This window comes from Pelodiscus sinensis, chromosome 1 (genome assembly GCF_052426305.1).
Source record: "Pelodiscus sinensis isolate ZL-2025 chromosome 1, ASM5242630v1, whole genome shotgun sequence".
NCBI classification, from domain to species: Eukaryota; Metazoa; Chordata; order Testudines; family Trionychidae; genus Pelodiscus; species Pelodiscus sinensis.
This window is the reverse complement of record NC_143052.1, coordinates 89,614,240-89,637,529: the sequence shown is the minus strand read 5'-3', so window position 1 is coordinate 89,637,529 and position 23,290 is coordinate 89,614,240. Positions and strand designations below refer to the sequence as shown.

The 23,290-nt window shown below is 41.0% G+C and overlaps 1 protein-coding gene across 3 annotated transcripts in view; it reads right to left on the bottom strand.

Moving 5' to 3' along the window:
* The window catches only part of UBN2 (ubinuclein 2), a 122,632-nt gene that overhangs the window by 67,280 nt on the left and 32,062 nt on the right, over positions 1-23,290 (bottom strand). For all 3 annotated transcript variants that reach the window (XR_016350347.1, XM_025187092.3, XM_075935244.2), the window contains exons 6-11: positions 16,808-17,306; positions 11,448-11,518; positions 10,329-10,458; positions 7,989-8,107; positions 7,025-7,138; positions 5,617-5,760 (exon numbers count right to left, since the gene is read on the bottom strand). Coding sequence is in view for 2 of the 3 variants with exons in the window: in XM_025187092.3 (XP_025042877.3) it covers positions 5,617-5,760; positions 7,025-7,138; positions 7,989-8,107; positions 10,329-10,458; positions 11,448-11,518; positions 16,808-17,306 (1,077 nt within the window). In the remaining variant the exon portion in view is untranslated. The remainder of the gene's footprint in view (positions 1-5,616; positions 5,761-7,024; positions 7,139-7,988; positions 8,108-10,328; positions 10,459-11,447; positions 11,519-16,807; positions 17,307-23,290) is intronic.

Here is a 23,290-nt window from a genome sequence, read left to right as displayed (position 1 = left end):
AAAATAAAAAGCATAAATATTATCCATACAAATTAAAAAAGCTTTTAAAACAGATTTTTATTGATCTTAATGATCAAATTGCAGAAAGTTATGGGGAGGGTCAAATAGCTATTTAATGAAATTAGATGAGACAGGAAAAAAAGTTAAAGCTTACAAATGTTAAACTGTCAACAAGTCCACATATGCAAAGTAAATAGCCCTAAACCAACAAAACATACCAGTATTTACTATTCATTTGCTAGTCCACTTTGACATTCCTTCATACATTGATTTGAATTTTAACAAGAGTAAGGCCATGTTTATACTAGCAAAAAGATAGATGCTTTGGCAGTTGATCTACTGGCAATTGATTTAGTGGGTGTAGTAAAGACCTACTAAATTGAATGTGGATGGCACCTTCCTCCCCTCACACCTGTTGATGACGATACTCCTTGATTAGTAAGGAGAAAGTAAAGTCAATGAGAGTATTTGCTCCTGACCTCCCTCTATGAAGCCAGCGCAGAAGGCTGAATTTAAAGTATGTTGACTCTAGCTATGCACTTAACAGGTAAGTAGACATGGCCCTAGAAATTGCTGTATTTTGCTTATGTCACTGCACATCAGACATGTGTTAGCCAGGGACAGTTTAGAAACAGAAGTATAAAGGATTGTTAATAAAATGTTTTGTGCACTGATAAATTAAAATCATAATCAAGTCACCATGTTAAATTGGTCAGAGATTACAGAGACAGCTTCACTTTCTACATCACCCAAACCACCAGAGGAAAAATCTCCCCAGCAATCTCTCTGTAATCTCCTGAGCTTCCCCAACAAGATGTGGTTTGAACCATGATCTTCATGTTCTGCTCTGATGTTGTTTAGCCACAGTGGCACTTTTTTAGTTCTCTTTTTATGCTTTTTAATTTGGGGTATACATTTAAATTGAGACTCTACTCTAGTATCTTTAAGAGTCTTTAAAAAGTTTCCATGCAGTTTCCGGGAATTTCATTTTTGGCATGGACATTTTAGTGTCTGTTTAACTTCATTTGTGTGTCATTCCAGTTTCTGAAATTAAATGCTATTATATTGGACTGCTGCGGTGTTTCTCCTGCCCCAGAGTGTTACATTTAATTTCCAGAGGTTTAAAAGTGTAGCCATGTAAATGGCTAACTGATAAATATGAGTTTATTGGTTACCCAAACAATTTTTCAGCAGTTACATGGTTAGCCAATTACCTGCATTTTAACATCCCTAATTATTACCAAATGTCCAGCTATATGCACCTTTTGGCCCAGATCTTGTGCTCCACTTAACGATTAAATCAAGAATTGCCTCTCCTCTTGTGGGTTCCATGACCATTTGCTCCAAGAAGCAATCACTTAAGGTGTCAAACTCTCTTTCTGTATCCTGTCCTGAGGTGACACGTACCTCATCTATATGAGTATAATTGAAATCCCACATTGAGTTTTTTATTTTAATAGCTTCTATAATCTTCCTGAGATTTGACAGACACTATTACCACTCTGCTCAGCCAGCAGTAAATCCGTACTGCTACATTCTTATTGTTGGAGCATGGCATTACTCTCCATAGAGATTTTAAGATACTTTTGGTTCATTTAAGACTTTTTACCTCGTTTGAGTCAATACTTTCTTTCACATAAAGGGCCACTTCCACACCAGCAGGACCTGTTCTGTCATTCAGATATTTTTTGTACCAAGGTATTACTGTGTTCCATTGATTATCGTCATTACACCTAAGAGTCTGATGCTTATTGTATCAATATTTTAGTGCAGGATTTCCCAATCTTTTCAGGCATCGAGTCCCTATCGGGGTCCTGAAAATTTGGCAGAGCCCTTAAAATATTTTCATTTTTAATTAAATAGGTATCCAAATATACAAAGATTTAGAATTCTATTTTATGTATTTTTTTATAAGTGTTATTTTTTCAAGAAAACTAAATAAGAAAATTAGTAACAAAAGAGAGTCACTGTTATTGAAATTAGAGATGTGCATGGTTAATCAGTAAGTATCACACTTAATGGGTGATAATTACAGGATAATGATTAACTGTTACCTGGGAGCAAGACCACCAGGGCAGAAGGCTACTCTATTATGAGGGGCTACTGCCTCCCAGCCCACATGGGTGAAGAGTCCGCAGCCTCGCAGGGAGGAGGGAGAGGTGCAGAAGTGACAGTGGAAGAGGGGCTACCAGATCCCAAGCCTGCACGGGTTGGTAGCCAGCAGTCCTTTTGCCCCCCTTCCAAGTCCCGCAGACACTTCTAGCCCCACATGAGATTGCTGATTCCCAGCTCATACGGGTGGGAGCCAGCAGCCCACTGTGGGGTCAGAAGCAGCCAGGCTTGAGCAGCCCCTATCTATGGCGCAGGGGCTGCTGCAGCTCACCTCCATTTAATCAGTTTAAACATTAAATTTAATGTTTAACCAGTTAACCAATTAAATGGGATTTTACATCCTTATTGGAGAGCAGTGATCCCCTCTTAGGTGCGCGCTTGTGAACAAAAAATTCTAAACTTGCCCACCTCCTTCCCAGCAAGGACCCAGAAGGTCCTGGACCCAGAAGGTGAGTGGCATGGCTGCTCGGGTGGATGGGATCCGGGGCCAAGTGGGGGGCGGCTACTAGGGTGGCTGGGACTGAGTGTTTTGGAGCAGCTGCTCTGGCTGCTCCGGGCCAAAGCCGAGTGGGGAGGGCTGCTCCAGCAGCTGGGAACTTTCCATTTAAATCTTGCAGTCTTAATTTTGCTTAGTCCAGCTGGAGGAGGGTCTGGGAGAGGATTATAAACGGAGGAAGTTGGCTACTTAAAATTTTGCTGTATTAATTTTTTTTATTTTACTTCATATTAAACTTAAAGTCATGCATCTTGTTAATTATGCCTTGTTTTAGAGAGAGAGAGAGAGAGAATAACTTTGATGCCAAGGTGGCACACATCCGAACAAGCACACATGTTGGTGCACAAGACAAAACTCACTGTGCTCATGAATGGAAAATCTTAGAGGGAACTCTGTTGGAGAGCCCATTAAATTATGAAAAAAAAAATGTAACCACTTTTTTTCTTTCCTTTGCAAATCCATTTAACATCAGGAATGATGCTGCAAATCTGGATTCTTAGGTGCAGCAGCAAATTTGTTCCTATCTTCTGTTTTTGATGCAGTATAATACAAAAATCCAATTTCACACAAATGTTGTAGCAGAGAGAAGGAGTTCATAAACTGCATGTTTCACAACTTTTCGGTACTCTTGAATCAGGTTACTCCAAAACTTAGTGAAAGTTTGCTGAAATTTTGCTTCAGAAGTCATGTTGATCAGGATCTCAGTCTTGAGTTGATAAGCCAAATGACTTGGCTATTATTAAAAATAGATGTCTCTCTCAAGAATTGTTGTTTGTGTGTGGAAAGTGTTCTAAAAGAGAGGAGTGTAAGTCACTTAAGTGCTGTACACAGTCACTGTGAATATCTTCACTGAGAATGGAATTTGTTTCAGTCCAAAAGTCATTCAGTGTAGGAAAGCAATCAAAGTTTTTTTCTTCTACAGAAGATGCACAAAATTCCAGTTTCCGCAATAGTGACATTTTATCTTTTACGGTGAAAATGTTCGGCTTTCTTCCTTGCAGTGCCAGATTAACTTCATTCAGCTTAGTGAATGCATATGCAAAATATGCAAGTCACAGCTGCCATGAGTAATTTTTAAACAACTAGTTGATGTTTGTGATCAATAAAGTAAACTAATTCTTTGTGACAAAGTTCAAAAAGTCTTATAAGCACTTTCCCTCCTGATCGCCACTTCACCTTCATATGTTGAAGGAGCGCTGTGTGCTGACTGCCCATTTCTTTGCACAGAATTTTTGAACAGTCTGGATTGGTCTAGTTTTTATATAATTACTAATTAGCACTGCCTCATCCAGAACACATAAGAGGTAAACAGGCATCTTCTTAACAGTAAGAACTTGTCTGTGGAGAACACAGTGACTGACCGTGCAGTTTGGAGCCACATCCTTAATTTGTGATTCAGCTTTGGCCGTTTTCCCAATCATTGCCCTAGTACCATCACTACACACATCAATGCATTTCCCAATTTCATGTCTTGTAAAAGTTACTTATCCAGTTGTATTTCTCTGCAAGGATTCGCATGCCAGCAAGTTCTCTTCAATGGCTTTATCAAACATATAATGGAGAAACACAAGTAACACTGCTAGCCCCGTCATGTTATATTGTATCCAGCTACAACGAAAATAAAATGTCAGTCCAGAAATTAGCTCTGAGGTCAGCAACAAGATCTTGAATGCGAAGTGCAACAATAGTGTTTGATAGCAGCACTGCTTCCACTTTACTAGATTGCTCATCAAGCAGACACATTGCAATATCTTTTGCACAAGGCTTGATGAGTTTTTCTGCCACCGCAGATGCTTCCTCAGTGAGTGCAATAAAGTAGCTCACTTTCTAGAATGCTTCTGTTAAGTTTTCTTTTTCCAATTTAGCAATTTTAATCATTGAGATTTTACTATTTGAAAGTATGCCAAGCTTTTATTTGAAAAAACTTATATTTGTGTCTTTGTGTTCAGAATGATTTGTTTCTAAATTCCTTTGCAATTTAGCAGGTATCAGAGAACTACTGGAACCACACACTACTCATTGGGAGCATCTTCCAATGCAAGTAATTGCAAAAAATTAGTAATTCTCATCATACTTATGTTTCTTGTTGTCTGCCGCTATTAGACGGATGAAAGTGTTTTTTTCTTCGACAGCTCACTTTCAGATTTTTTAGTCACAAAAGGTTGTGATTGTCCTCCTTTTTCAGTCCTGATATTTTGTTCATTTGTTCCAGCCAAAGTCCAATTGTTAGAAAACAAAGGGTTTTTTTTTTTAGCCTCTTATCCATGGAGAACGTGTTTGGTAATAAAGGTGATGCATTGCAAAACACTGAATGAAAACGCAGCGTGAAGAGCGCTGTATTGCAGAGAGCTTTGGTCCAAAAAAAAGCAGGAAATAAATTTCTTAAATCTTTGACTTGTGAAGAACTAGGCCACATGGATGAATTGGGCATTTAAAGCATTTAATATAAGTAATCAGGTCTGCAGCTCACAAGCAACTTGTTATAAGCTACCGCAAAACACCTTAATTTATGTCAGCTGTAGTCCCCATGTTTCATCGAGCTATGTAGTTTTATATACCCTCTGCCTCCATTTCATGTTGCAATGTCGAGCTTATTTACTGAATGTTGCCACAATAATTCTCAATATAATAGGCTATGTATAAAACGTTGCTTCATACAACTGTCATTAATATTTTCCCACGGACCCCCTGTACTCATCGGACAGAGGCTACTTGGGAAGCCATGGCCTAATGTAATACGAGGCACTCTAGTTCACCCATCTTTTAGACTTCTAGCACTGGTATATAAGCACTTTAAAAGCTTGCCACTGTCTGCCATTACATGATGTAATCGAACGGGCCTCTTTTTTAGATGACAGATGTTTTTAAATGTTCAGGTTTTAATGATCTAAAGTATTATTAGTAATAGTGTCCTTCTATACCAACAAGCTGTAGAAGGACGTCACCTTAAGTGAGACTCAAGAAGCTGTTACGTAGTGGCAAATGGAGATACTGAGGAAGTTTCTTACCTAGCCTGCATCCAGCCTTTAGGCCAGAGTGGTTTCACCTCGGTCTCCATAAAGGTCTTGAGATAATCCTCTGGAGACTGACTTCTATTTGGCTCTAGGTCATAGCATCCCAGCTTTATCTTGACAAGGTTACACAGCAAAGCCCTGTTGAAAGAGAGAAGCCAGACATGAACCATCTAATGAACTGCGGAAGTCAAGCTGAACACTCAGCAGAGTGAGGAATGTAAGAGTTGCTACTATATAATGGGGTGTTCAGTGGCCTCTGTGAAAAAGTCCTCTTATAGGAAGGGAACCAATGTAAAAGACAGTCATTGGAACATAGTGATGACCCATCTCTCCACTCTTCTTTAAATTCCCTCCAGGCCTTATATAGCTAACTCCCTCTGCTCTCTGACTCTTGACTCCTTGTCCTTTTATGTGGCGTCCCCATGTCTGGAACCTTCTCCCACAGCTGGTTTGTCATAGCTGTAATTTCTTCTTGGATCAGAGGATGCTTAAAAGCTCTATTGATAAACCATATCCTACATCAGAGTACATTGTTCATTTGAACCACACACTCATCTAGGCAGAGACCTTGTCCTTTTATTGTAACTAAAGTGTCCAGACACAAAGCTGTACCAGAAAAACTGGGTGTGTGATGCAGCCCTATGTCAATGTTAAGCAGTGAGCTGTGGAGCTGTTTAGAGTCTTGCAAATTTGTGGATATCTGCATCCATAGTTGTGAATAAATGCAGATACTTTTTATAGATCGCATGAGGATACACATTTTTGTATATGTGAAGAGCTCTACTAATCAGTGTCCAAGAGCTGCAAATTCAGCACCTTTCACTAATGCTAAATTCAGAACAGAAACTAAGACTTGCCTAGACTGGGAAATACAACCTTTCTTAATACTGATTTAGTGAGATTCCTTTGCTAAAACACAACTGTCAGTAACTGTTAAATTTCCTGGAGTAGACAATACATGTCAGGTGAGTTTCTGTGCTTTCCAGAATCTCTACCCACAGTATATCCTCTTATAATAGGGCTTTTAAGGTGGGTCTCTGGGATGCAGCCTTTCAACTGTCTTCTGAAATTCCTGCATCAGGGATATCCTCCCTTTGGCCAGATATAGTATTCTGATGGCCTTTTATACTGTTCCAACATTTTTGTATGGCATAAAGGGGTTAGATTGGAGATAAAGGTCCCTCACCCCTCAAGTTTGATATAAAACTGCCTGGTAAACTGAGATGCCTTCCTTCATATATGCCTATTTTTTTATAAAGTCATTTTCCTCTTATCCCTTTCCCAAACTTCTATCAACTATGTTTCTGACTGGGATTGTATATTAGACAATGCCGTGATGCAATGTCTCCATAGGTATGTTAAAAAGCTTGCGCAAAGTGAAAAGGGCAATTTTGTGTCACACCTCACTGTATCATCCCAGCGGAATTTCTTTCTTGGCCCAACAATCCTCTTGCCTGGCTTCTCATCATCATCTTCCTCAGACCCATTTTTTTCTCGTTCATCTTCTGCTTGCAATCTAGAACAATTTTTTTGTGAGAGTTAGACCTTAAAGACACAGGTGTATTCCCTTAAAAAGTCATCAATTCTCTACCACCAAGCTGTACAAACAGGAACACTGTCCTCAGAGTCTCATTATACCATTCCCAAAGAGGTAAACATTTGTTCCTCCTCCCACACCTCTCCATGTGATTCTCAACAACTGTGGCTGGCAAGGCAAGTTGTGTAGATTTCTTCAGGGCTGTTCACTAAGTCTAGTTCTGTGAATGGAGAATGCTCACCAGTCAATTTTTATTCCTCTACCCAACCTCAAGCCCAAATCAGTTTCCCTCATGTAGTTAAGAGGTAACGATTTTAATAATCAGGACAAAAATAATTAAGAACATAAAAATACATCTCATTTCCAATATTCTTGCTTATCTTTTTCACTCGTGTGGAATAAATGTTATGTGCTCTGAGGAGGCATGTGTACCACCAGGAGAAACACAAACTTAGCTGTGGGTGCTGTTCATCAACTAGGCAGTAGTGGACTCTCTCCTGAGCAGCTGCACAAGCACACAGCTTACAGGGAACACTGCTCAATTCCATCTTCTTGTTTTGCATTCTTAATATGTTACAGCCTCCTTTTCCCCCCATTCCTAAGATTTTACCTTACTGGGACTTTTCAGTCAGTTAACAACAGTAATTAGCTAAAGGAATCAAAAAGACTACTTTGCACTGTCCCAATTTCCTTTTACACCCCTATATGGTGTGAGTACACTGCCCTTGCAGTATTTATACCCCAGAGCTGGGAAACAGAAATGTAATCCATGTTTCCTGCACGAGTCCCCAAGCCAAACACATCCTATTCCAACTTAAAAAGTACACACTTTGCATTCTTAGCTTGGTTGCGAGCCTGACAGTCTTCCTGATACTTGAATAATTGTTCAGGCATGACGTTACTGACAGCCAGTCTCAGCTTTTGCAGCGGTTCCCGCAAACGGTCATCCTGGGAAAAGGCAAAAACATCAAAGTAATCTTAGTATATACCCTCTAAAGGCCACACCCAAGATTTTTTTTATGAATATCTACTCAGATTGCAATCAGGCCTCTAGAGTGATTTCTAATCAATGTCCCCAACAAAACATTTAGAAACTTTAGAAACAGTTCAAGAAATAACTGCTTACTGGAAAAACAACAAAATCAAGGAAGATTTTGTCTAAAATGGCCCTGAACTATTATGGTTTACAATGGTACAAAACAATGATACGCTTTTTAACTGATAATACAGCTGAGATGCTCTTGAAACCAAAAAGACAAAAAACCCCAACTGGAAAGAAACATTTCTATCTCTATATGCTTCTCACAACATTACTTCCTGGTCTTTTCAGATGACCCTTTTTTGTAAAAAGGGGCTAAAAGAGTTTGATAGAAAAATAAGAAAAATGGACTAACGTGTGCACCAACACTTACCAGCAAGTAATTAAAATGACCAAGGATTCCCGGTTGTACATGAGCCATTTGGGTAATATGGAAGATCGCTCCCCAAAATTTGGTGATCATATTCATAACAAAAAACTCATCAAACGTTAAGCTGATATTGTATTATTCCATTTACCATTTCACCAAATTGTAATTATCTTACCCTGGCCACTGCAACCATTTGTAATGAAGGAAGACTCGAATAACATTCCTACAATCAGCAAGAAGATGCTATAACATACAAGTGGCATTGTTCATTTCTTACCCTGCCCCTTTTCCTCCCCATACCACACAGGTGATGAACCTTGTACCTCCATGGAACATTTACAGGCCCTGAACAAGGCTTGGTCTCGAGCTCTTCCACCACCAACCCTAACTACACACACAAGTGGCAATGCATTTAACAGACTCTCAGGACAGCTCTGCTATTCAATCATAGATCACAAAATACCATCATTTACTCATCTGTACCAGGTAAAATAAATAAACCCATATTTAAAAGCAAAGCAACTGTGAAAATGAAGTACTAAAATAACTTAACAGTAATAAGAAGCACAAAAAGGGGTTAAACCAGATGACTCTCACGGTTCATTCAAACCCTATCATTTTGTGAAAGAGTACAGGCAATCCCCGGGTTACGCGAATCAGACTTATGTCGGATCCATAGTTACGAATGGGGCTTTTCGCGCCCCGGAGGACGCGGATGGCGGGACCGCCCAGACGCGCCGCGGTCCCGCCGCCCGCGTCCTCCGCGGCGAGAAAAGCCACTCCGCATCTCCCTGGTCTGCTGGGTGGGGGGGGGGGGCGGGGGCGGCGTGCACTGGCTGCGGCCCCTCCCCCCCCCCCAAGCAGACCAGGCTTTTCTCGCCGACACCTGGAGTAGAGCAGCTGGGGCGCTGCCGGGTTGGTCCCGCAGTGCCACTCCTCAGCACTACTGGACCTGGCAGCACCCCAGCTGTTCTGCCCCAGGTGTCCCCAAGTCAGCCGCTGCTGAAACTGACCAGCGGCTGACTACAGGAAGCCCGAGGCAGAGTTGCTCTGCCCCGGGCTTCCTGGAATCAGCTGCTGATCAGTTTCAGCAGCAGCTGACTTGGGGACACCTGGGGTAGAGCGGCTGGGGTGCTGCCGGGTTGGTCCCCGCAGCGCCGAGGTGCAGCGCTGCGGGGACCTACCCAGCAGCGCCCCAGCTGCTCTGTCCCAGGCGTCCAGATTCAGCCGCTGCTGAAACTGATCAGCGGCTGATTCCAGGAAGCCCGGGGCAGAGCAACTCTGCCTCGGGCTTCCTGTAGTCAGCCGCTGGTCAGTTTCAGCAGCGGCTGAATCTGGACGCCAGTTCCGACTTACATGCAAATTCAACTTAAGAACAAACCTACAGTCCCTATCTTGTATGTAACCTGGGGACTGCCTGTATTAAGACTCACAAAATGGGTTAAGATAGTTAAACTTCTCTTATGCGAATGGCCTATTTACATGGAATTCTGTATAATCAGGTACCCCAGTTTTGTGTGTACTTACTGTGTGTTATTGTGTAATTTACCATTGGATTAGAAACCACGCAGTGCAGCCACAGCCTTCTTGATTTCTAATCTCATCTAGCCTTCAAGAAGGAGCAGTGCAATTTTCATAAAAATCCTGAAGACAAAGCTACCTGGCAAACTAGCTTTGCCTTCAGCATCTCGTCCCCCCACCCCGAAATGTCCTTACCGTTACATACATCACTCGTGAAGCAGCAACTAGTTCCCTTTTACCTGAACATTGAGGTGTAATTTCTTCAGACGCTTTATCAGTGTGTCTTTATTGCATGGCACAAAAGCCTCAAGATGAGAGTACACGCTGTGGCGGATGACAGGACTTATCTCCTGTAACTGCAGCTCAATACTGACAGAAACAAACAAAGATAGCTAACTAGTGAGGCAATCCTGAATGAGGATGGAAACAGCAAAAACTTAACCATACTTTAGTTATGCATACAAACACATGTTGAGGATGGAAAGTATTTATATAAGTGTATCAGTAAGAATAATTCTCGCAGAAAGATGGAAGCACAAAGAAAGTATATTTAAAAAAAAAATCGAATCTAATGCATATTAGATGTTGGCAGTACTAAGGTTTGTTTTGTATATCATTCAAATTTGCAATTACTCCACCAATTTCATCCCAGGAATGATTCAGTTGTGGTTGTTACATTTACTCAGAAATAATTTGATAAAATTTTCCAAAATATTTCTTTCAACGTATATTACAATCATACAAGCGGCACGTGCATGCATGCACACACATACCACCCCAAACAAAAAATCACCTTCACACATCAGACACTAAACTGCAACGATTAGAAAATTAGAATGAGCTAGATTTTTCCTTCTTAATAAAATCTGAAATCATGTAATTGTATGAAAACATGGGCTGTAGGAAAGTGATGTACAAAACTTCCACAGAACTCTGCTAATGAACTCAAGGCCATGGGTACTGAAAAAATATTTTACACTGGTTAAACCATACATTTACATCTCTGTATTGAACTGGTTGTCACTTGTACCAGTACAGATCTTCAGCTGGTCACTAAGGCTATGTGTACACTCACAGCTTCTTGCGCAAGAACATCTTGAGCAAGTGTTCTTGTGCAAGAAGTCTTGTGCAAGAAAATGTCCACACTGCCATGTACGAGCTGTGCTTTTGCGCAAGAGTGCCTATGGCAGCGTGGACGCTTTCTTGCGCAAGAAAGCTCTGATGGCCATTTTAGCCATAGGGCTTTCTTGCGCAAGAAATCCCTGCTGAGCATCCACACTGCCCTCTTGCGCAGCAATCTAAAGATAACATTCCAAAAACATTCCAACACACACAGAACTGAAGAGATAAACACTTACTCCAGCAGAATATTGTTCATATCCTGTGTGAAGAATTTCTTCCTACCTTCTTCATCAAACAGCTTGGCAGCCTGGAAGGAGAGCAATAAAAATACCAAGAAATTTATAGCACATTTCACCCTAAAAATCTTTACAGGATTTAAATGATACACAAACTACCTTTGTGGCCATATATCACACTGTCTTGAAATCCTATACCACCATGAAATACAAAACCACTACATGATTATTTAAACCAGGACCTGAAAAAATATTACTACAGGTTGTACCTCCCTTAACTGGAATTCTCTGGTCTGGCAACACCATGGAACCCAGGAATAGGGGAGTCTGGCAGCAGGGCAGGAGCACATCTGGTGGGGGAGGGGGCGTGACACAGCGGGGAGTCTCTTCTGGGCGTGAGGGAGGGCAGTATGACAGACAGCTCCAGCCCTAATGACTAGGGATCCCCGGCTCCAGCCACAGAGCTCTGGCCTCATTCTGACATAAGTGGCCAGGGAGCTCCAACCCTAGCTGCAGAGTCAGAGCTCTGTGGCCACCTGGCTCTGCAGCCGGAAGGCCAGAGCTCCGCAGCTCCCTGGCGGCAAGCCTGGGGCAGCAGGGCTGGGCTCAAGCCCTAGCCCAGAGGCAGCAGAGCAGCATGAGTCATTAGGAGAGGGATCTCCCCTGGTCTGGTAAATCCCCTTGTTTGGGACCTTCAGGTCCCGAAGGTGCCAGACCAGAGGTCCAACCTGTATATCTGATTAAAACTACAGAAGTGCTAACAGGCAAAACAATCTTTTAATTTAGAATGTGGCCAGGTCTGTGAGGTTAGAACCCCATTCTTGCTACAAGTGCCAAAGGACTTTTAACTGGAAAGTTATTAGGATCTTTGTTTCAATTTGCTCCAAAAGATACCCCTCTAACAGAGATATCCTTCCCCAATAAAAACAAAGAACAAAAAAAACAAACAAAAAACAAAACAAAAAAACCCACACCAGACTAGAAAGGTGGCTCATTGTTTACTTGAAGGAAAGAACACGACTCAGTATACTGTACCAACAGCAGCAACAACAGGCAAATCCCTGCTTTCAGTTCATTAAGGGTTCTGTTCCTCCTCAGCATTACTAATCCCTGAGGAAGACAGAGGATCTGCAGAAGAGGACCTGTTTCCACTACTCCTGGTGAAACCCTTGTGAAAGAACCATGTAGACAGAAAGAACAACCACTTCCTGCTGTCTAGTACTGTCCAGTGTTCTCCCCAATTCTGGTCTTGCAGAACAGAGAGCTCATTTGTGCGCCCTCCTTCTCTTCCTGAATCTATGTACCTTCTTAGCTCTGTAGGAAGTGGGAGGAAAAGTGGCCTCTCTCCTACGCCTTCCCACTGAATTGAAATTTAAGGTGTGATTCACAGCTCTGGTAGGCATACCCACGCTAGCTTTCAACTAGCTAGCAAACTAAAAATAGGAGCACAGATACCGTGGCATAGGCTTTAACATAGGCTATATAAGCTAGCCTGGTCAATCTGAGTACATACGTTACTAATCCATGCTGCTGCATCTTCACTGCTATTAATATACTAAACCTCTTAAAAAGAGTGAACTTGTGAATGCCTCGAGTAGTACATGAGTATGGTATCATTCTAATATGTGTGGCTACAAATAATGTGACAATCCCACAGCAGTGCAATTGATAATATTTATGTGGAGAATGTCAATCCTTTTGAAAATGGAAAACATTCTTCATCTATTTCTACAGTGAATGTGTTATTCTTACAAGAGTAATTAAACTGCAGACAGATATCCTGAGTTGACAAAGCTCCTTTAATATTGCAACACATCTGTTCTCATTCTTTTGTAATATACACATGAACTATTTCACTTTCAAACATGTATTATTGGGATAGTGCATTTTGTAGTGCATTTTGTACTGCATAAGAGTTTAGTAGTCAATAACAAATCATTATGTTTTGTCCTTCAATCATGCACAGATAAGCCTATAATGGCAAAATAGTTTAAGTGCTAGAGCTAGACTGTATGCACTGCATTACTATAGTAGAGTTCCAGAGTCTGGTACTGTATCTCTTTATCGGTCGTAAAAGCCCTGAACCATTTGTTTTGTAAAGACTACTAAAAATACATGAACTTTACAAGTTATTTATAAGGAAAACTACCACAAGACAACAGATTTAATTGTAAACCTTCCAACCCCAATGCGTGATTAAAAAGGCTCATTTTGTAAAGTGGATTCTATTTCATTTCTTCTGACAGCCACATCATCACAGTCTATTTCCTTCCTCCAACTTAACAATATTCTCAACTATTTTTATTAGTTTCTCTTGCTTCATTTTTAGCCTTGTATCAGAAGGCTGCTGAAAAAGATTAGTTAGGGTAGGTGAGAGGAGTCGAACTGACCAAGAATAAACTGAAGTATAGTAATGACTAATGTACTCTGGCTGTGCCTGTTCCCCGCAAAGGCAGCACATGACTGGAAAAAAAACCCCATAAAGGGTTCAAAGGTGACCTCAGAAGTCTAGGTCTGCCAAATGGAATGCATGGTAGTTTTCCCATTGAAGAGAAAAACATTCAGAGGTTTGGGTATATTTTTAATCACACAGATTTCTCTAGAATAATACTAATCTGTTGACTTGTTGGAAGGCTGGTATGGCATTTGGACAACTATTCTCACAGGAAAAAAAAAATCTCATCCTGCAGCCTCCATTAGACTGCTTCTTGGTATGCATCTTTCATACAAAGGAGTAGCCAATCCTACCCATACCAGAAAAATTACTGGAAAATTAAATATTACTTGTCTGTCACAATAGTGGAGATAGCGTGTATGTGAGGGGGAAGGAATTACCTGAATTTATTTTTTGAAACAAATTTGGGAATTCACTTACATTTGTTTAAGAAAATAATGAAATGTTTAGTAGGACCATGTTTTTATTCAAATTAATCTCATGGTTTTTAAAGATCTCACACCTATTCTTGTCTGCAACCAATATTATCCATAACTGACAAGGCTAGGTAAAAGGAGGTTATTCACTTTGCAATAACTGACATTCTTCAAGATGAGTGTCCCCATGGGTGCTTCATATTAGGTCAGTGCGCCGCCATGGATTGAAGTCTTCACCACAATGTCCCTGGGGCTGCACATGCAGGCGCCACTAGCCACATGCTCCTATTATACAGGCATTGCACATGTATGACCCCCCCCCCCCCAAGTTCCCTCTACTTCAGAGTTCTGACCTCACTGACGTAGAGAAGGGAGGAAGGTAGAGTAATGGAGCACCCAGAGGAACACTCATCTCGAAGAACATAAGTTACAGCACAGGTGAGTAACTTCCTCCTCTTCAAGAGATGTCCCTGTGGGTGCTCCTCATCAGGTGACTTTATATATGTATTTATGGAGGCAGAGACTTCAGATTTGACATAAAAACCAAGTCCTTTGTTATGGTTTGCTATGGAAACGAATAGTCTAGTAGAAAACCTAAGGTGCTTAGTATGATGTAGATAAAAATAAAGTGTTCTACACAGCTCTAGAGTGTGCATTTTTTACTCAAAGGAGTTAGTATGAGGTTTGGGGAAAAACATGGGTAGGTTTATTATTTCATTGAGATGGAAGGATAATCTTTATTTTTGGGAAGAATCTGGGGTGTGTGCATAATGTCACTTTGTCCTTGAAAAGGATAATATATGGAGGGTCTGCCATGAATGCTGCAATTTCTCCTACCATCTGGCCAAAGAGATGGCTACTAGAAAAGCTGTTTTCATAGACAAGTGCAACAACAAATTTGCAGTCATTGGTTCAAATGGAGGGTGGGGAAATGCATTTAAGACCAGATGCAGGTCCCAAGGCTCCACAGGTGGAACCATCTCTCGGTTGAGTGCTTGTAAACCTTTCAGGAATCTCTTACAGACAGCATGTGCAAAAAATCAAGGAGTCGTGTATCTTAAGGTGAAATGTTGTTATAACAGTCAGATGGACCGTGACAGTAGTAGTAGCAGCAAGGGCAGATTATTTAAGCTAGTAAAAACAGGTACAAGTTATATATAACTACAAGGATACAACTTGCAATAGCACGACAACTGTCATGGGCAGTGAGAAGGAACTGAGGAGGGGAAGTTTGGAACAGTACCACCCTCTATACCACTATGCAGCAGTGCAGCGCAGCTGGGGATGCATGTGTTGCTTCAATGGGTATCCCTGAAGGAAAAAAATGCTGACAAGAGTGCAGTGGATGCACATTACATGAGCATTCCATTTATGGGTATCACTCAAAGAAAATCTGACTAGTTTATTTTTCATCTTTCAAATAGATTTGCACAAAGTAATCAAGCAATATAGTGAAAAATTCTTTCAGTATCAATAAGATTAAGGTGACAAAAACTTGAGAGGTAGCCATGTTAGTCTGTAACTTTCAAAATGAATAGTCCTGTGGCACCTTAGAGACTAACAAAAATATATAGGATGCACTTTCGTGGGTAAGACCCACTCCTTCTTACCTCTACAAATAAAAATGTTCAGAAATCATTGAAGTTAGCAAAAGGGTCAAAGTTCCAAAAACTACCACTAGAGCAGAAGCTCAGAAGACGTTTTCAAGTGTCTCTCCGGGTGTTTCTAGACCACATCCCTCTGTAGGCAGAGGGATATAAATGAAACACTTCAAAAGTGCAAATGAAGCCGGGATTTAAATATCCCACGCTTCATTTGCATAATCACATAATGGCACTCTTTTGAAAGCGCTATTTCGAAAGAGTGCCATTATGTGATTATGCAAATGAAGCATGGGATATTTAAATCCCAGCTTCATTTGCACTTTTGAAGTGTTTCATTTACATCCCTCTGCCGACAGAGGGATGTAGTCTAGATATAGCCCCCCGACACAAAATGGAAAAGTCTCTTTAAAAACCTCACAGGCTTACTCCTTCCTGACAGAACATGGCAAGAAAGGAATGAATGAAAAGACATTAACTCCTAATTCCTTATTAATTTATTTTGCTAATAAAGATGGAAGAGCTTTATTAAGTCATCTTGTCTACCCAAGCCCAAACCTCAGGAGTGCTGGATTTTTCTCTACAAAATATTCAAAATTGTTTTGTCTAGTCAAATTCAAGAGAGAGTAAGGTACCACTACCTCCCTAGGGAGAGCATTCTACAAGCTTTCATAAGTTGAAATAAAGAATAGATCTTGTTGCTGGTAATTATTTCCTTGTTACTCAACCTTTGCTCAATTTCATCTAATTAAACCAAACAGTTATGCTCCCTTCTTGATATTTCTACCAGCATTTGAAGGGTATGAAGTCACAGCTTAAGCTGTAATTATTCTTCTCAGTTCTCAAGGGTTGCTGAATGTAATCCCCCACCAATGAGTTTATACTTACTATTCGTAGGTCTCCAACACGCTTTTCAAGAAGTACAGGCAGACCTTCTGGGAGTGCAGGCACCTGCTTTGGTGTCGTGACCTGAGAAGTGTTGGTTGGCTGAGTGGCACTTCCATTCTCTCCCGATGGCTCAGACCCTGGGCTGCCATTAGAGGTGCCATCAAGCAGCTTGTCAAAGTCAATATCTCCCAAAAACTCCAGGGCACTTTCGGTTTCCTGCAGGAACTCATGCTCATTTGTGCTACCAAAAATGGGGAGGACAGGATCGGTCACCCTGAGGTTTAAGTCAGAAACATCATTTCCTGTGGTAGCAGAGGAGGAAGGGATTTTACTAGGGGTGGAGGTGGCAATAGTCATTGGGGGTTCTGGATTGGATTCTTTCTTCCTCAGTGTTTCCTTCTCCTTTTGGAACTTCCGGATCATGGCTGCCAGAGAGAGTGAGTCCTTGTATAATTTCTTCTTCTTCTTTTCAGATTTGTGTGAATTTAAAGCCATTACTCTGTAAAGAATGGAAAATTTTGTTAGAAAGCATATCACTGCCAATGCCAACATCATTTTCTGCAAATTCACAAAAGCTAAAAATAACCTGTGGAGAGGAAAGAGCAAAGTCAGCCTTGTGTGCATGCATCATGAGATTTTACCCAATCAAAACATTACAGACTTCATTGCCAACCAAAATGTTCCTTTTCCATGCTGCCCATCTCTTAATTGTTCAGCACTAATAAATCCTGTACACTATATAGAATTAGCAAAGTAAAGCTCAGACAGAGTCAACACTTATGTTCTAAAGTTATTTTCTGTATTGCCCTGCAAGCATTTGAATGATGATCAGTTTGCTTGTGATTAGGTATGTTTAACTAGCATATAATACATTTTTCCTAAGAATTTTGAAAGTGTAGGATTCACATTTATAGTCTACTCAATAAAAACGAGGATTCATTTTTATAGTCTACTCGTTATTTTAGCATGTTATAAGCTATATGAGGTTTTCAGAACTAATTCTTAGACACTCAAATGGGTTACTTTTAGTTCATGGAGAACTTTCCAAGAGTTAACGTTACAAATCTTTTTCTTTACATACTAGCCAGAGAGAACAGGTACGATTAAACTAAAAGATAATTTAGCTACCCTTACCGTTTGTTACTAGTATTTAAGATTTTGGGGGGATTATAAAAAGTTCTCCAGGATCAGACAGCAGAACAGTTGACACTCTCCTAGTATATAGTTGAAACTTAAAATGTTCTAACAAAGACTGCATTGGTAGGAAAACTGGATAGAATGGATGCATGGAGTAAGAATGTATGGACTGAAGACTTTAAAAGAAATTTATCTAGAAAGGAAGACTGATATGGTTATGAAATGCAGTGGGGACAAGCAGGATAGGAGAATCTAGCTGTGCAAAGAAACGGAGGTGGTGGGAACAAAACAGAAGATGTACACAAGAAGAAGTATGGTGAAAAGATGAAAAATAGACTAAGGTAAATTCAGGAAGGACAACATATAGCAGAGGTAAATGACTCAAAGGAGAAAAGTCTATTAGAAAATAGGGAAGAGAAGGAAAAAAAATGCAGCAAGTGCCTCAAATGTGCTCTTATTTAGCAATATCAATTTGGAGTTCAGTATCATCTTAGAGCCCAACATCAATGAATTATTTGAAGTTGAAGCTCAGACTCCATATTTAACATGTTAAGATTTCACTAGTGCATGAATGCCCAAGTTCCACTACAACTTCAAGCATTGAAACATTCAGCACTGAAATCTTTATCATCTTCAGAATTCATGTGAAATCACAGTTAGAAAATAAAGGTACCGGTATAGGAGAGGCATGGAGAAATGTGGGGAGGAGGAGGCACAAAGAGCAACAATACTGCTTTCCATCTTACCTGTCTAGGAAACTATCTAGAAATTGTTTCTTTCTCATTTCATGTCTCTCTATGCACTTGCCCTTAACAAATGTGAATGGAACAAAGGAAAGCAAGGGCATGAAGGTGAGGGGGAAGGAAAAACAAGAAAAAAGAAACTAAGGATAGGAAGGAGTCTTCATGACATTAAAAAAAAAACACAAGGGAAAAGAAGAAAATGTATTGCTGGTGTAAGGGGCCTTGGGCTGAGTAGTGATGCTGACTTTCATGGATTCCAGGCTCCTTTTGCATATAGCAGAATCTCAGTTATGAACTTGTAAAATGAAGTTGTTCATAACTGTGAAACATTTGCAACTCTGAACAAACCATTATGGTTGGTCTTCCAAAAATTTACCACTGAACATTGACATAAAAGAGCTCTGAAACTTTATTATTGAGAAGAAAAATCTCTCTCTTTCTAGTAGTTCACATTTAACACAGTATTGTACAGGTTGAACCTCCCAAACCCGGGACTCTCTTGTCTGGCAACATCCGTGGTCTGGAAGGAAGGCCCATAGATGTTGTTGGACAAGAGAGCCCTGTAGGCGAGGAGCACAAGTCAGGGAGTCCTACAGGTGCTGGGGAGCCCCAGCAAAGCTGGCAGGGGCTGGTCCTACAGTGGGTGGGGAGTCCAGCCCTGGGGAGCCCCTGCACAACTGAAAGGAATCCCCAGTCCTGGCTGAGAACCCCAGCAGCAGCGGGGCTGGCACCGGCTAGGAGCAATCCTTGGCCCCAGCTGGGAACCCAGGTGGCAGTAGAGCTGGTGGCGGGTACAGGGACTTCCCAGTGAGGACCCCGGGTGGAAGCAGGGCCAGCAGTGGCTGGAGGGGAAGGGACCCCTGGGGGAAGTGGGGCTAGCAGCCCAGAGAGGAGCCTTGACCTCCCATAGTCCAGCAAACTCCGTGGTTCATGACCGCTCAGGTCCTGAGAGTGCCAGACCAGGGAGGTCCAATCTGTACTGTGTTTGAGTTTTTGTGTGTTTGCTGTTACCTAATTGTGAAATTTCAGTTCCAAGTGAGGTATGTGGTTAATAGATCAGTTTGTAATTCTGAGGTTTCTATGATACCTTCATTTCTCCTGTTTCTCTTTCCTGCTTAACGTGTTGTGCAATACAGATGTTTAAATATTAATTACTAAATGCAAAACCACAAATTCCAAAACAAGAGTTTTGTTAGCTAGCAGTTATGGTTGAGAACAAATATAGTTATTATAGTAGTTATGAAAAATAACCTGTGGAATTGCCTGCAAAGGTATACAATTCTGATACCAAACTTTGGACATATTACAATGCCCTGCAGTTCAGACTAAGGAGATGTGAAAAGCTGTGTGTACTAAAGTGCTGCTCTTGTAATTCCTTCGTGCTGATTGTGTAAATTATTAGTGAGAAGTCAGGACCTCTAAGACTATACCCACAACATCCTCAGAGACGAGATAAAGCTCAGCTCTTTTGTACACACTGCTATTCACACTCCCTTACTCAAAAGGGCAGGCCAGTGTAATCACGTCATCTCCATCAGTTCGTTAATGTACACTTACCTAGACTACAAATCTCTGTCTGAGTAACAAGCCAGTCTCAACTCTACATCTGTATTGCTGCTCTGAAGTTGGGGAGAGAAGAAACTCAAAACAGCCTTCCCATCCATAAGAACTTTTATCTCAATGACGACAGCCACTGTAATGCATTATTGAGACTCGTATAGTAGATGCACAAATGCTATTCTGCTTTGTAGGTATATATAGTCTGCCAATCAAACATAAGAACATCCATATTAGGTCAGACTAAAGGTCCTTTAACCCAGTATCCTGTTTATTGACAGTAGCCAGTGCCAAGTGCCCCAGAGGGAATGAACGCAGCAGGACATCAAGTCATTTGTCCCCTGCCCATTCCCAGCTTCTGGCCAACAGATTAGGGACACCATCTGTGCCCATCCTGGCCAATAGCCATGGATGGACCTACCCTCCATGAATTTGGCTAGGTCTTTTTCAATACATAGTCTCGGCCTCCACATCATCCTCTGGCACAGAATTCTGTAGTTTGACTGGGTATGGTGTGAAGAAATACTTCCTGTTATTTGTTAAACCTATTAATTTCATTTGGTGACCCCCTATTTCTTGTGTTATCAGTAAGCAAACACTTATTTACTTTCTCCACACTAGTCATGATTTTATAGATCTGTATCATATCCCCCTTACTGATCTCTTTTCCAACCTGAAGCAGTCCTAGTCTTAATTTCTCCTCATATGGAAACCTTAATATTTTTGTTGTCCTTTTCTGAACTTTTTCTAGTTCCAATGTATCTTCTTTTAAATGGGGGTAACCACATCTTCACACAATATTCCAGATGTGAGGATACCATGGATTTATATACAGGCAATATATTTTCTGTGTTATCCTTTTCTTAATGATTCCCAACATTCTGCTTTTTTGACTGCTGCTGCAGAGTGGATGAACTATGCAAGATCTCTTTCTTGAATCTCTGATTATAGCTAATTTATATGCTATCATTTTATATGTACAGTTGGGATTAGGGATGTAAAATCCTGTTTAATTGGTTAAGAAGTTAAACGTATTGATTAACCAATTAAAGGGGAATAGATAGGGAGGGCTGCCCCAACCAGGCTGGAGCAGCCCTCCTTCCTGCCGCTGGAGCACAGACCCCCAACCAGGCAGAAGCTGTACTGATTTGGCTAGAGCAGCTCCTGCCTACAACCCCTGGCATGCAGGGTATATGGGCTGCTACAGACAGAGGATGTTGGAGCAGCCCCTGCCTGTGGTGAGCCCTCTGTGAGGCTGGAGGAGCACCTGCCCCTGGCAGGAAAAGAACTGGTCCAGCCCCCACTTGTTAACTGGTTAAACATTCACATCCCTAAGTGGGATATTTTCTAATGTGCTTTACTTTGCATTTATCAGCATTGAATTTCATCTGCCTTTTTGCTGCCTGGTCACCAAGTTTGAGAGATCCCTTTGCTGGTCTTCACAATGTAATTTTGCAACCTCATTCTTTTCCCCTTTTTCTAGATCCATTTATGAGTAGTTTGAATAGGACAGACTCTTGGGGGACACCACTATCCACCTCTCTACATTCTGAAAGTTCCATTCATTCCTACCCTTTGTATTCTATCTTAATTTTTACCAACCCAGGAGAGGATATGAATAAGTCATACATATTCCAATTCTCTCTTTGCCCTCTCCACCAGTTTTCTATCAGTCTACTCCCTCTAGCTTTGCATCCTAGCTTTTCACCTACTAAGCATTTGTCTCCCTCTCTAAATAGCGCGTATGAGTCTTCATTTCACCACACCAGCTCCCAGTACCAGTTTCCATCCCCGGGCTCTTCCCTCCAGTCTCCTTATCTCACCAGTCCCAGCCCGCAACCCATCATTGGCTCCTCATGTGAATGGTCTTTCACCCTCCAATGGCTCTGCATATTTCCTCCTGAACTGGTTCCCAGACCTCTTTCATGCCCATATTCCCCTTCCTCCCAACTGGCTCCCAATTTTAGTTTCCCCCTCCACAATGTATGCTCCCATTTCTATCCTAGCCCAAGTCTCAATCCTCTTGTCCCCACCTACTCGCTCTACCACCACCCATCTCAGATCCAGTTCTAGTCCTCTCTGCAGTTAAGTCAGAAGGCTGCTTCTTCCTTTCTGCCAGAGCTCCAACAAAAGGAACACAGACTACACAGTAACCCTTCTTTGAAGTTAGTCAGTCAGTGCTACTGCAGCCAGGAACAGCAACTACAGAGTGCATCTTGCTCACCCTTTGCAGATCTGTAGAATTTAGCTGACAAACTCCAACAGCACTATTGAGCATGTATAAATGGAGATTATTTTCAAAAGGCCTATGTGTGTGGTTTTAATCCCAGGAACAAGACCATGCAATTCCAGGAGGATACCCTTGCCAAATTTCCAGTCACTACTCCAAAGAATGATGGCACTAAACTGCTCAGTGACTCTGTTTTTGGATTTGATTTTAATATACACAAAACAATTTACTTTTCCCTAATCATCTTATTTTCAGAAACTACTGAACCATTTTTGCTAAAACAATCAAAAAAGTGAGCCTGAGGAAAATTCCAGCCCACATGGCTAAAATTTGGCACACTTAAAATTAAGCAACTGAAAACAGGGTCTTAATAATCAAAATGGCTGTGTAAACCTTAACTATAAGTATAACAAACTCCTTTTTGGACTAACAGCATAAAGAGTATCATACCACCATATTTTTGTATTTGTTGGTATACTTTAGGCTCTCTGAAAACTCTATCACCGTGGATTACAAAAGCAAATAGTAACAGGTGATACTATTATGCAGGAAGAGCTACAGTTGTATAAATGTGTTATATACCCCCCCTGGGTTGAAATCACTCTTAGATTTCATCTTGTACTTAAAACTGATTGTATTCTTTATGATAAAAATCATCCTAAAGGAATAATAAAGAATGGGAACGATATAGTTATGATTGCAATATACTGGTATTTTAAAAAGGTCTTGTGTCCAAAATTTAAATTCTGTAAGCTACTTAAAGTTCTTCATCCAAAAAGAACAAATCTTTCAACTTAATGGCCTCATTTTGCAAGC